This window comes from Castor canadensis, chromosome 2, assembly GCF_047511655.1.
Source record: "Castor canadensis chromosome 2, mCasCan1.hap1v2, whole genome shotgun sequence".
Lineage (NCBI taxonomy): Eukaryota > Metazoa > Chordata > Mammalia > Rodentia > Castoridae > Castor > Castor canadensis.
Window position 1 is genome coordinate 166,947,405 of NC_133387.1, and position 14,948 is coordinate 166,962,352.

Consider the following 14,948-nt stretch of genomic DNA (forward strand, 5'->3'; position numbering starts at 1 on the left):
TTTACAAGTTAAGCACTGGGAAGCAAAAAACAAAAAAAACATAGTTGAAACGTGATGGTACAAAGGCAGAGACACAAATTGTGAATTTCTTTTTTGGTTTTCTTTTTGTAGCAACCCAGAGCTGGTATTGAATCTGTGGTCCTCCTGCCTTAGCCTCCTGAGTGCCTCAAGTGTACATCACCACACCCCCAACTGTGAATTACTTTCAGTGCAAAAGAAAGCAAGTTTTTCAAATCCAGTTAGTGTTTTGTTCTTTACTAAACTACTTATAGAAAACTTTTACCATGTGTTAAACGTTTTGATACTGCAACAAAGGAATTAATTTGGAGAAGCAGATATGTAAATGAATGATTACCGTGAACTATTAAAAATGCTGGGCGAGGTGAATTAAGAAAGCATTATGGTACAACAAAGTAAAGAACAAATTAACACAATATATTTGAGCTGGGTCTTAAACAATAAGTAGGAGTTTGCCCAAGCAAGGAAATGACATTTCAGTGAAGATGGATAAAAGCACAGAGAGGTAAGGAAGAGTATTGGCATGTTTGATAAGCAGTCAATTCAGTGAAGAGTGAAATGGATGATATGGATGCCTGAAACTTTGGGGAGTAATGAGTAGGAGACAGGACAAAAAGGTTATAAAGAGCCTTAAACACTAGTTCCAATTAGAATTGCATTCAGCTGCATAACAGAATCCCTTCTGCATTAAAAACAAACAAAATAGGAATCTATTTATATTACATGTGTTCAGAAATAGGAAGTTCAGAATTAGTATAGTAGATCTGCAGTGTAGGCAATGGCTTAGGCTCCCTTGTATATAGTTATAATTTACCATCTTTAGTTTGTCAATTTCATCAGTATGCTTATTGCTTTGTGCTTGGAGATGCTTACTACATACATCATTAGCTCTGCATTGTAGAAAGGAACCATGCATAAGGAAAATTCAGATGTTCCCAAAAACTTCTTAAAAAATAATGCCAGTCTGTCACATGATCTTTCTTAGCTGCAAAGGAATCTGGGAGAATAATGATTATTGGAACAGAATTAGAGCAGAATGGATATTGGTGTGCAGGAAGCAGTATCCATCACAGGTAGGCCAGATAAGCTTGGATTTTATCCTACTGGTAGTAAGGATTGTCTTAAAAGGATCAAAAAATAAAACATACACAAATATTTTAAGAAAATTAGTTTGGTATTAGTATGCAAGAGACTTGGCTCAGGAACCAGTTAGTACTAGTTGGTGTGACTGAAGAGTAAAACCATAATGAAACTGGATATTGCTAGATTTTGTAAAGGAAAAATCAATACATACTGAGTTTGTACATTGGAGGGACCAAAATAGGATGAAATAGTGGTAACATTTTACTATATTCACTGATTCTAAATAGCAATTTTCATATCTCAATCCTTGTATATCTTAGAGTTGGTCATCTTTTGTAACTTTTTTCTTAGTGACACCAAAAATAATGGTAATTATATAATGGATAGCATTTTAGCATGTATTAAATGCAGTAACTGCAATATGAAAAGGATGTGGGAATCTAGTTTGAAGAGTAATCAACAAGGTCATTTCTATGTAAATTATACACAAATGATGATCAAGGAATATTATGCCATAAAGCAGTTGAAAAGTCAGGATTGGTGAGATTACCAACTTGAGTCTTTTTTTTTTTTTAAGCAATGGCAAATTTAGTCTCAACAGGAAAATATGGAAGAGCCACAAACCCAGTAGTTTACAGCAATAGAAATGTATTTTTCTCACAGTTCAGGAGACCAGAAGTCCAAAACCAAGATATCAGCAGGACTTTGTTCCTTTGGAAGGTTTGCAGAGAAGAATCCTTTCTTGCCTCTTCCAACAAGAGTTGCCAACAATCCTTGACATTTGTTGGATTGTAGTTCTTTTCCTTCCTTCGTTCCTTCATTCCTTCCGTCTTCCCTGCCTCCCAACTTTCTCCTCCCTTCTTCCCTCCCTCTCAGCCTTCCCTTCCTCCCAACCTTCCCAACTTTCCCTACCTCCTTCCCTGGAGTTTGAACTCAAGGCCTTGTACTAGCTATGTAAACACTCTACCATTTGAGCCAAGTCCCCAGCCCCTTCATTACTCTTACTTTTTGTTTGTTTGGTTTTTGGTTTTTTATTATTATTGTACTGGGGATACATAGTGACATTTACAAAACTCCTTACAATATATCATAGTTGAATTCACCCCCTCCATCCTTCCCCTTCATTACTCCTATTTTCTATCCCATCTTCACATGACCTTCCTTATGTGTACATGTTTCTGTGTCTCAATCTCTCTGCTTATAAAGACACCAATCATTGACTATAGGACCCACCCTATTATATAATCTCTATTTGGTTACATCTACAAAGGACCTCATTCATAGTTGTTGGGCTAAGAATTCATCATACCTTTATGGAAGACAATTTTGCCCACTAAAGTTCATATTCCTGAATTTGGGTTAAGACACTTTTTAAGCATTTGAATGAACACATATCCAATAAAATATTTAATAGCAGGAGATCATAATTCGTTGTTATGACCAAGTTTTGTTTAATTGCCAGAGTGTTTGATCTTGAAAATATCGTGCCTTCTGAGTAACACATAAATAATTATTCAATCATTTTCCTGAGAACTTAGAAACCCAAATATTAATCTAATTAAATATCTTGCTGGATAGACATGTGAAATAGTCATTTTTATCACTCAAGTATATCTAATCAATTCATATTTTCCTTTTATGGTCTAATTAACATAACATAATATAGAGAATTATGAACATAAGTAGACTAAAGCTTTCAGTTATATAAGTAGAATTGATTACCTACATATTATAATTGTGGATTCTGTTGTAACACCGACATAGAATAACTCTGACTTGAATATGTAATCAGATAATTCTAAATGGGTTTTATTCCCTTGCCTTCATGCAAATATACTAATGACTCAGTAAACCAATTATTTTTTTTTTTTGTGGTACTGGAGTTTGAACTCAGGTTCAAACTCAGGAGTTTGAACTTGCTAGGCAAGCACGCTACCACTTGAGCATCAGTAAACCTATTTTAACTCCAAGTTGATATGCTAAAACAAAGCCAAACAGGTAGTCAGTAAATGTGAGTGAGAGAAAACAAAGATGTGCATAGTACTTCGTTTTCTGTGTTTCATAAAAATGTTTCCATGAGTGGCTCATTTGGCTTATGAACTTGTCATTCCAGGGACTGATAATTTGACGCTGAATGTATTCATCATTCTGAAATTCTAAAATAATCTGATTACCCATGAAATTAATTCAGGTGGAATTCTTTTTTTTTTTTAAGTATCATGAGTTAATCTCAGGGCCTCACACTTATTAAGGAGGCATTCTACCACTTAAGCCAACAGCCCTTTTTGTTTATTTCTCAAATAGGGTCTCACATTTTTGCCTGGGATCTCCTGTACCACGATCCTCTTACTTACCTTGCCCACATCACTAGGATAACAGGCATATGCTACTATGCCTACTTATTGGTTGAGATGAAGGGATCTCACTTTTTGCCCAGGCTAGCCTGAACCGAGATTCTCCCTAATCTATGCCTCCTGAGTAACTGAGATTATAAGTATAAGGCACTGTGCCTGGCCTCAAGTGGAATTTTAAGTTCTCTTTTTTGTCAGTTGCCCAGCAACAGCTTTTAAAATCCAATGCCCTTAACTTAAGCCAAATAGAAGCAGAAAAGTTTTAAAGACTGCAAAGTATAGGTTAGATCTTAGCGCTCAAAAAGGTAAGGTCGTCAATTTTTTATTTAGTTTAACAAAAATTTGTGAGTAGATAGCTTTGTGGCTTCATTATTTATCTTGAAGTATTCAATTATCTGTATACACCAAGGGCAAATATTAGTCATTCTCGATAAGCTGTACTTTATTATGTTAGCAATAGAATTCTATATTCTTAAGAATCTCTTCCATTAAGAATAAAGTAATTGGAGCTGAGGATGTAGCTCAGTGGTGGAGCACTTACCTAGAATGTGCAGGACCCTGAGTCTGATCTCCAGAAAAAAAAAGAAAAAACTAAAGTGGTTGATGTGGTGAGCAGTAAAGGTATTAAACAATTTTCTCATTAGCAGTAGTGACTAGATAAACTTGTTGAGGTGGGCAGCTAAAATAATGTTGGAATTGCACCATTAATTCCATGGAAAAGCAATGCAGCATCCTGACTAAAAGTTCAAAATGGAGACTCAAATCTAGATTCTGCTGCCAATTACTGCCACTTAAGAGATGTTACTTTGAGCACATTGCTTACCAGTTTTCCGTAGCCATAAAGTGAAGATAGTGATACAGGAGTCTCCTTACCCATGGTTTTACTTTCTACATTTCTAGTTCCTTGATGTCATCTATGATCCAAAAATACTAAATGGAAAATTCCAGAAATAAACTATAAGTTTTAAATTTCACACTCTTCTGAGTAACATGAAATCTTGCACCCTCTCTCTCTGAGCCTGAGATGTGAATCATCCCTTTGTCCAACATATCCAGGCATATATGTTAACAGCTTGATGATCACTTAGTAGCCATCATAGTTTTCAGGTAGACTGTCACAGTACTGTAATGCTTGTGTTCGTGTAATCTTTTTTTTTTTTTTAGAAGAAGGGAGACCACGTTTAATCTTTTGTTACCATATGTTGCTATAATTGCTCTATTTTGTTATTGTTAATTTCTTACTGTGCCCAGTTTATAAATTAAGTTTTATCATAGGCATGTAAGTACAGAAAAAACATAGTACATATATAAGGTTCATGGTTTCACACCTCTACTAGGACAGTCTTGGAATGTATTCTTCCCTAATAAGGGGGTACTGCTATTCCTATTTATTAAGAATGCCCAGGCCCTCCAGCCAAAGACCCCCAGGAACACACCTGTAGTTGAATATGTTAGGACAGTAGTTTTAATACCCGAAAATCCATAATATCCCAAGTACATGGGATAAGTTAGTGTGCAGCAGGCAATTATAACCTGATACCACATAAGTAGTATTGTAGTGGGAGTGTACATATCTGTTACAACAGAGATGACTGGATTTTGTGTTCCTTGAGTGGAGCTAAACAGTTTGTGCTCACCAGTTGTCTGAAGAGAACTGTCATAATCTGGGTAGCCCTATTATTAGTGTCTTTCTGATTGTATACATTCTGTGCCTAGAACTGTAGTAACTTCAGCAGAAGCATTTTGATGATGTGGAATTAAGGTCCAATTTTTACAGGACTAAGAGGTGGGATTAATGATGTTAGAGAAACTTAAATAATAGAGGGACCTATAAAAGGGTATCTGAAGCATTCAAGGAACAGCTTTAAGTTTTTGTCGGCTGGGTCAGATGGGGGATGATGGAGCCTGTGATGTAGCTAAGTGACAGATTTTAAACAGTCAAAAACAGTAGGATAGTGCTGTTAACTATAACAGTCAAGGTTAGTAGTAACACAAAAGAACAGAAAGGAATACTTAAGAATCAGAATATGAATCTGGTTTCATGTCTTGGGTAAAAGCTGCACATTTTTTAAGTGAGTCTGTTCTAAAGAATTCCTCCGAATCTTTAGTTTAAGGTCCCCTAGTGGAATGGATGTACAACAGTCAAAAGGATGTTTATATATGCCTTGTAAGTTGGGAAATGTGAAGCCAATAACCAATGTCTTAAAAGTTTTACTGCTCAGTCAATTGTTAGCAGAACCTGATACACTTCTTTCCTTGCCTTGTCCTCAAGGACAGGCTTTCCCTGCTGCCTGTTCCAGAAGATCAAAGCTCCACATTTTAAATCATTCAGAAACTGCCTAAGTGAGTGTTTTTGAAATGGCAGATCTTACCTGTTTGTGATAATATTTGAGACATCATACAGAATTCATGAAGTATTCAATCATGTCATTTTATAAAAAGGTAAAAATCTAAGATTTAAAGTAAAATTTCTAATTGTAAAATGCACCATATTGTTATTGTATGAAGTATATAAGTGTGTTACAGAAGATGGCTCTTTGCAATAAGTTGTAGAAATTTAAGGACTTTAAGTGCTTTGATGGTTATTGTTTTAAAATTCCATTTGTTCTTATTTTTCTTGAAGTTTATGGATGATAAGAAAAATGAAGTGCCAGAGTAAAAGATAAAGCTATGGAGTTAATTAATAAGAATATCAAGCCGAACACCAGTGGCTCACACCTATAATCCTAGCTACTTGTGAGACTGAGATCAGGAGGTTTGCAGTTTAAGACCAGCCCAGGCAAATAGTTCTTGAGACTCCATCACCAAAAAAGATCCAGAGCAAAATGGACTAGACATGTGGCTCAAGCAGTAGAGCACCTGCTTTGAAGCACAAAGCCCTAAGTTCAAACCTTAGTCCCACTAAAAAAGAAAAAGAAGAAGATCATCAGCACAATGTATGGTCCTATTACTGGAGATATAACTTGTGATTCTATAGTTAGCACAAAACCAAGTACTTTTTTCCCTATTATTATAGCATAGGTGTACAGCATGAAAAGTCCTCAGTCCTCCTTAAAGTCAGAACTCACTAGAAGGTGTTTAAGAGGCTCTCAGTGCATCACTCCTGTCCATGTCTTACCATTACACTCTTACCAAGATTGTGTCGTTGACAGGAAGACCATGCATTGGAAATGTTCGTAGCAGCACCTCTTAAAATTTGCGTTCCAATATTGGTGCTGTGTTGTAGCATCTCCAGTTGAACGATCTTGTTCCTGCTGAAAGCTCCCCCCAAATAGCCCCTTGCAATTTCAAATTGTACTTGGTAAAATGGCATCAGTCAAGAGATAAGTGTACAGGTTAGTGTTACAGTGAAGAAAAAACATGAAGGGAGAGGATAAATTTATCACTCCCAAAAGAATATGCTGTCTCCATAGATTTGCCTATTGTGGATATTTCATATAAATAGGATCATGAGTGGATAGTGTTAATGGTTCTACCAGTCACACATCTGAACTTGGTCTCCAGGCTGGTTCAAGTGGAACCATGTCCACTTGAATGGAACCCATGTCCATCCTCTCACTATAGTTTATTCCTCTTACAGATTAGAGTCAACACACTAGGTGAACATATCATAGGAACAAATACATAGGAGGCTCGAAAACAATTTCAAAGAAACAACACAAATTTGACAGAGTAACTAAAATACTTATGTCTAGGAAAATAAATGCAGCAGTAAAGGACTTCATTGAAATATTTGAGCTCAATTCAGCATAAGCATAAGCCAAGGGCAGGTTGTATCTCCAAAGGGATTTCATATCCGTACTCTATTGCCAAGGGCGCTAGCTAGTACAAGGCAACAAGAACTTCAGCTGAATTGTTTTCAGACTTCCATTTTTGTTGTGTCCTCTCGCCAAAGACCACCTGTATTTGAACAAGTTGAGTTTATTGCTCCTTTGCAGAAAGAGAGATCACACACCATGAGGTGTTTAGAACTCAGTAAGAGGATATTAGAAAGGCAGAGTGCTTAAATGCCATAACATACCCTCCTTCCCAGACGTGATACAGCCTACCTGATGTTAAGAAGCAAGACAGCTCAAAATGTTCATCTTTAGTACCCTTTCCTTTTCTTTAAGGGAAAAAAAAAATGAGAATAGAAAGATGCTAACACCTGAACAGTTCTTTCTTCAACAAAATGTAGCATTATCTGTTTCTCTATATCTGGATTAAAAATAAATCAGAAGGATCAGGAATAAGTTAGATAAATAGACATAGGGAAAAAATATGAATGTCATTTAATAGTAAGGGAAACAGGAATGACAAAGGTATGCATAGAATTGCTAAACGTGGGCTGGTGAAGTGGCTCAGGTGGTAGAGCGCCTGCTTAGCAAGTAAGAGGCCCTGAGTTCAAACCCCAGTACTGCCAAAAAAAAAAAAAGTTGCTAAACACACACCAGTACTGTGGAATTGGGGTACAGTCAAGAATGAGTGTAAATTTACATGGTCTTACGGACCTTTAAAAGCCTCTGAGTATTTCCATGTATTAGAGCATCGCATAATGAGCAATTGGTGTCCCTGATGGTGCTGTGAGTCATCAAGAAAAAAATAAATTGTATTTTATATTCTTTAAGAAATCAAAGCAAAATGTAACCCTGTCACAAATTTTCCAGCACAAATGATGAAGTAATTTTGAGTACTTAGAGGAATTAATTTAAAAAAAAATTAAGTGGAAAATGTACTTGCTTCCGAATATCAGCTAATTCAAATGTTCCAAAGGGAAAAAACTAAAGTATTAAGATTCTAATTTTCATGAGGAAGAAGAAATTTCAGCTGATGTATGTTAACAGATGATGTTTATTAAGTGTTTGCATGTGTAGATAGTACTATAGAAACTTAGTACATTTAAACTGTCAATAAAATATAAGCAAAAGCTTGTTTGCTTTTAAGGAAAAAGACCATCTCAGAGGCTCCAATTGTTCATTTGGGTGCAACATAGCTTATTTGCAGATGGTAAAGAGAATGACAGGCTGGGTGCTGGTGTCTCACGCCTATAATCCTAGCTACTCTGGAGACAGGGATCAGGAGGATCAAGGTTCATGGCTAGGCTAGGCAAATAGTCAGGAGACCATTGGCAGAGTTCATTGTTTGGATCAACTTTTCCACTACAAACAACAAATTCCAGGTTTTAAAAAAGTCACCCTAGAGTATTTGAAAACCTGAAAAGATGCTTTAAAAACTTCCAGGTTAAATTGGGGGTTGTGAGGAACTTGACCCAGAAAGATAAGTAGATTATCAGAGCACTAAAACCAGTTTTGCCTTTAAGACATTTTCCACTCTGCATCATCAAAACAGTGCAGAAAAGGCCCACATGGAGCATGTGAAGGTTATAAAGTCTTAAAGAAGTTGCTACACATATTAAATGGGAACCTGGAAGGACTGTTCATTAGAACTAAACTTGTTCCCTATTCTTCAAATGCGGGGGTCCTGTAAAACTGCATTGGCAGTGGGTGGGTAGAAAAGGGAGAAAGAAGGAAAATGCATCCCTGAGAAGTTGCAGTCACTGACTAGCCCCCTTGATATTTATATATTGGTTATACTTACTGTGAATAGGCTGGGGAATCTTAAACAGTTTATGTGATGCAGAAGTAAACATAAACCTTCTATGGAAGGAGGCACATTTATCCCAACCTCAGCAGATCAGTCCCCTACAAATGATTTTAAAGGACAGAAACCACTGTCAAACATAACCAGGGCAAACAAAGAAAGAAGGCACAGAGAGAACCACCAATGGGAAAGTAAGAAAAATGCAATAGAAATAATTGGCAAAGCCAACTAGCACAGTTTTTAAACAAATTTAAAAGGTGCTTATTCTATTTAGCAAAATAAACAAGTCTGAACAATAATTGCAAAGAACAGTAAACCATATACACAATAACATTGCAAATGGACAGGGTGAGGGAGTTGGCAAATAGGACCTCTAGAAAAGAGCAAAATAACCAAAATGAAAATCTTGGTGAACATTTTGACAGCAAATTGGATTTAGCAGAAGAGAGAATTGGGAATCAAGATAAATTAAAAGAAATTATTCGAATGTTGCCCAGAGAGAAATAGAGGACTACACTGGAGAAGGGTGTGGAAGATACAAATATAGGTTTGATGGAAATTCAGAAAGGAAAAGAGAGAATGGCTGAGAATTTTCAAGAGTTAATCAGACTAGTCTACTAGAGACCAGCAAATCTCAAACAGAAATAATAAAAAGAAACATAAACCTAAACACATCATAGAGAAAATTCATAAAATTAAAAAACAGTGAAAAAGCCTTGAGGTGTTGCTCACGAGGTAGAGTGCATGTCTTGCAAGCATGAAATACTGAGTTCAAACCTCAGCACTACCCCCACATGAAGATTACCCTCAAAAGAATATTTGACTTTCAACATCAGAAACCACTGTGTGTAGAAAACATAACTGCCAGTCTAGATTTCTGTATGCAGTCAGAATAGCTTTCAAGAATGAAAATGAAATAAAGATGTTTTCATCACTAAAGAAAATGCCCAAAGATGGACTTCAAGCAGAAGTAAAAGCACAGATGGGAGGTCTCCTAAGATTGAATGTAGAGCAAAAAGAAGAGGTAAATATGTGAACAAGTGTGATAAACATTGCTCATATGAAAGAACAATAATGGCTTGTTCTTATACAGTAGAATGCCTTATAGAATAAGTAAAATGCATGCTAAGCCATCACTTTACCACTGAGCTGCCTTCCCAGCACAGCACATATAAGGTGAAAATACCCATATTCTGTGGCCTAGCAATTCTGTTGCTAAGTATGCGTCCTAGCCAAAAGCATGCACATGTGCGTTAACTTTAACCTCTCAGAGAATATTCAGTGACATAAGCCTGAATTTGTCCATCGGGATTAAAGTGCATAGATTATTAATATTCTACAACAGTGAAGATGAACTTGAGTTACATAGCATCATGAATGAGTCCACAATGTTAAAGGAAGGAAGCAAGTCGTAAGAATACAGTGTAATTTGTTTATAATCAGACAACACTGAACTGTATTGTTAATAGCAAGAGTTGAAAACTCTCTTAAAGGCCTGCTGCTGTCACATGGTCTCTTTTGCAACCACAGGTACTCAGCCCTGCATAGTGGGACAGCAGCCCTTGACTGTCTATAGCTGTGCTCCAGTAAGAACCAATGATTAGCTTATGGCTACATATATTTGAGATTAGGTTACTTTTAAGGGAAGGAAGGTGGAAGGATGACCATAAAAAAAAAAAAAAAATGCTGTCAGAAGAGGGAGTCCCCAGGGGAGGGTAAACGAGGACTTCTGTGGAATGCAGGCAGGTCTTTGTGTGGCTCACGTGAAGCTTGCTCATTTGTTCACTTTGTCTTTTAAATTTCATGTAAAAGTTGTATAATAAATTGTATGTCACAATAAAGTAACTTCTAAAAAATAAAAATTTGTCAGTGTTTCCTTAAATTGTGGTTATTTAATTTTATGTGAATTGTAGATTGCATTTAAATTGCTCTGCTTGTTTTCTGAAATTGTATCAAGCAAATATTCACAAGAAACTTATACAGTAATATAAAACTTGTGTCACTTATAACTCCTTTTAAAATCACAAACATTTAATTAAAGTAAAAGTAAAATATGGGACACTACTATTTGTGATTATCAGGATATGAACACTAGATGATAGATTTTAGATACTTGGATATGTGACTTGCAGTTAATATCTTGGCTTATTTGCACCAAAGTATAAACAACTGTCCTCTTTTATTCTTCACAGGCTCAGTAGATGAAGGTGTTACTGAGGGGTTACCTACACTTCAGAGCACTTCTGGCACTAATACTCACGCGGATGATGATGACCGGTTAGTATTAACATAACGTACTTTCCTTGTAAGGGTCATGCTTACAACTCTAAACTCAAAGCATTTTTATGTCACAATTGTATAAGAAATTTATTGAAATGTAACTTTAGTATATTTTTCAGAATATCAGGTAGCATCTCTACATTGGGCTGTTTTTTTGTTTGTTTGTTTCCTAATCCCATTGCTTTAAATATGATCTATATCAGAGGTTGAAAAACTATGGACCACAGGCTAGTTCTAGCCTACTACCTTTGTTTATATATCCGCTATTACTGGAACACAATTATGCTCAGAGTTGAGTGGTTGAAACAGAGACCACATGATAGGCAAAACCAAAATATTTTCTATCTTCCTTAGTGCAGAAAATGTTTTCCAAGTCCTGACTTCTACTCGTGATTCCCAGTACATTATCTTCACTCAACCCTTCCTGTTTGGTATTTCCACACAAATATGTAGGGACATTTCAGACTTAATAAGGCCGAGAAGGAACCTCTTGGTTTTTACCTCCCCACATAAGTCTTGTCCCCAATTTCCTCCCATTCCATCCCCTAATTTCTCCAGCACAATCTGTAAGAATTATTCATGATCTTTCTTTCCCTCTCCTCACATTTAATCCTCAAGTCCTGTCAACTCTACCTCCAGAATATATCTGCAAATCCTGGTCTGTGTACTTTTCCTCTGTGCTGTAGCCACCCTGGTTTAAGTCAACATCTTTTACTGCAGTACCCTTCAAACTGGCCCCTGAATTCATTCTTCCACTGCTCAAGTCCATTCTCCATGTAGTAGCCAGAATCATCTTTTTTCTTTTGAATTAAGTCAGACTAGTAACTATTTTAAGCTATAGATATTTACCATTCTGCATTTATACTTAAAATCTAAACTCCTTTTAAAGCCCTATATGGTAGGACTTTTGCCTGACTCAGACCAAATACCCTTTGCATGCTACATTTTGGCCACATTGACCTCCTTTCAGTTCCCAGAATCCTCCATATTTGTTCCTGCCTTTGGTACTTTCTGCCACTTACGGCCTTTACTCTACCTGAAATGCTTTCTCCCCTAGTTTATTTCACATGTGCTATGCTCCTTGCCTTCAGATTACTGTCTCTGTCAGTTCTCCAGGAGGCCTTTGCCAACTACCAATCTAAACTATCACCCAGTCACTATTGGAGCTTCTCATTTTAATTCTCTGCTTATTATTTTTCTTGCTTATTGTTTTTCTCTCACCACTAAATATAGACTCCACTAAGTGAATTGAATTCCTCTATAGAGAGTGCAGTCTTAAAACTGTATTTAATGAAAACATGAAGGATTCATGTACTCACAGTTTATTATTCTTAAGAAACTAAATCTGGTAGAGGAGAGTATGAACCAGAATCATTTGAATGAATTAATGAAAGCCTGAAGAAGCAAGAACATATTTAGATTTCTTATTTGCAAATATTAATCAGTTCATCTATTCATTAAATGCTGTGCTGAATGGTGGGGATATAGAGATGAAATGCATAGCCTTTGCCCTCAAAGAGCTCAGTCAGTGCTCAGGGAGGAGGAGAGATTAAAGATAGACAAGTAAACACATCATAAGTGATGTGTAGTGAGTTAAGTTGCTGTGTGTAGGAGGATACCTATCTATACCACTGATAAATCAAAGAAGGCTTTTAGGAAGAAAATGTGACAACTCAGCTGCATTTTTAAAAATGAAAAGGCATTATCTAGGCAAAGAAGGTAGACTAATACAGGAAGTTATAAATGCAAGAGCGCGGCACTCAGTGTACTGAATATGCTGAATTTATTACTTGATAACAGGGTATGTTTGATTAGGATGATAAGAAATGAGGTTAGAAAGATAACATTCAGATTTAAGGATTCTTGGATGCCTTGCAAGAGGGTTAATGTATTCTAATGGCAGGATTTTAAAGGGGAACTGATTTTAATCAGAAAACTGTGATTCAGTGAGAAGGATGCATTAGCAAGTTAGAGCCAAAGAGAGAATTATTAATTCAGGTTTGTATTGATTAGGGTCTAAATTAAAGCATTGCAGGAAGGAAGGATTAGAGAGATTAAGGATGTCTAAGGGTAAAATAATTCAGGATATGAGTTGTATGTCCATGCTTAATTTAAGATGCTGGACATTGTTCTTCTTCTAAGTAAAACTTAGACAATAAGTAAAAGTCTTCACGTGGCTTTTTTTTTTCTTTTAGTCATTTAAAGTTGACCTACATACAATTGCTTTCAGTGGGTCAGGATGGGGTTGAGGGGGAGAGATGCAACTAATGTACAATATAAGCCTAATTCGGAATTGTCACTACGAATCCCCCCCCCCCCCCGTATAACGAATATATCCTAATTTTAAAAGTATTAAATAAATTTGACCTGCAGAAATACTTAATTCAACTTAAAAATCAGAACCTGGTTGCCTTCTTTGGTTTATTTTTTTAGATTGGAAAATGTTCAGTATCCCTACCAACTCTACATTGCTCCTTCTACCAGCAGTACAGAACGACCCAGTCCAAATGGTCCAGACAGACCGTTTCAATGTCCAACCTGTGGGGTACGATTCACCCGTATTCAGAACCTAAAACAGCACATGCTTATCCACTCAGGTAATGTCACTTTCCCTATTGTTGCATATGTGAGCACACTAAAACATTTTATTTTTGAATCTCAATTAAAATAGAAAACAGGTACTTTGGGCCAGGCAGGAGGATCGCAAGTTCAAAGCCACCATGGGCTACATAGCAAGACCTTTCTCAAAAACAAACACAAAAAACTGGTACTTTGGAGAGCACAAAAACAAAAATGTTTGGAAAGTCAAATGAGAACAGATTAGCTTAGATCTGTTACTGAAACAATGTACTGTCAGAGGACTCTAATGCATTTTCTAGAGGCATTAAGCCCCGATTAAAGCATGTAGGCAGAATGCACTTGCTGTATGATGTATAAGTGAGCAGATATTTGGTACTTCAGATGTGTGTGTATACATCAGACAGAAAAGCGCAAACAGGTGGGAAAGGAAATGGGCATAAGAGTGTATACGGATATTCTATGTATCATTCTTTTAACTTCTCTATAAGTTTGAACTTTTTTCCAAATAAAAAGTGCTCCAAAAGATTTATTTTTATTTTACTTATTTAGTTTTTGTGGTATTGGGCCTCACACTTGCTAGGCAGACGCTATACCACTTGAGCCACTCCCAGCCCTTTTATGTTGAGTATTTTCAAGAAAGGGTCTCTAGAATTATTTGCCTGGGCTGACTTCAAACCAAAATCCTCATGATCTCTGCCTCCTGAGAAGCTAGGAGTATAGACGTGAGTCACCAGCACCCACCTTAAGACTTAATATTTTCTTACTAATTTTAATTCTACTGTCCTCAGTCTCTGTGCTCTGATTAGTTAGCTTTGTGGTTTGTTTTTGTTTTAGTATAAGAAAGATTTTAGATAAATGTGTAGATCAGATTTCAGTTGAACTTAAGTTCAGTGATCCAAAGATTCTTGTGCTAAATCACTGTGCTGCTGTTTTCAGCTGTGTTAGTATCTCATTTCCCCTTCTTTAAATCGGTCTTATAGTTCCTGCCCCAATATCAATTCCCTGTGACTTGTGAAATCCACACTTCACATTTTGCAGAATTTTTAAATTCATTTT

General features: G+C 36.4%; 1 protein-coding gene across 3 annotated transcripts in view; it reads left to right on the forward strand.

Moving 5' to 3' along the window:
- Nucleotides 1-14,948, forward strand: part of Zbtb44 (zinc finger and BTB domain containing 44) — a 68,567-nt gene that overhangs the window by 43,413 nt on the left and 10,206 nt on the right. For 2 of the 3 annotated variants that reach the window (XM_020166977.2, XM_020166980.2), the window contains exons 4-5: nucleotides 11,225-11,309; nucleotides 13,746-13,909. In XM_020166977.2, the coding sequence (XP_020022566.1) occupies nucleotides 11,225-11,309; nucleotides 13,746-13,909 (249 nt within the window). The remainder of the gene's footprint in view (nucleotides 1-11,224; nucleotides 11,310-13,745; nucleotides 13,910-14,948) is intronic. The other variant, XM_074066329.1, reaches the window with a different exon arrangement.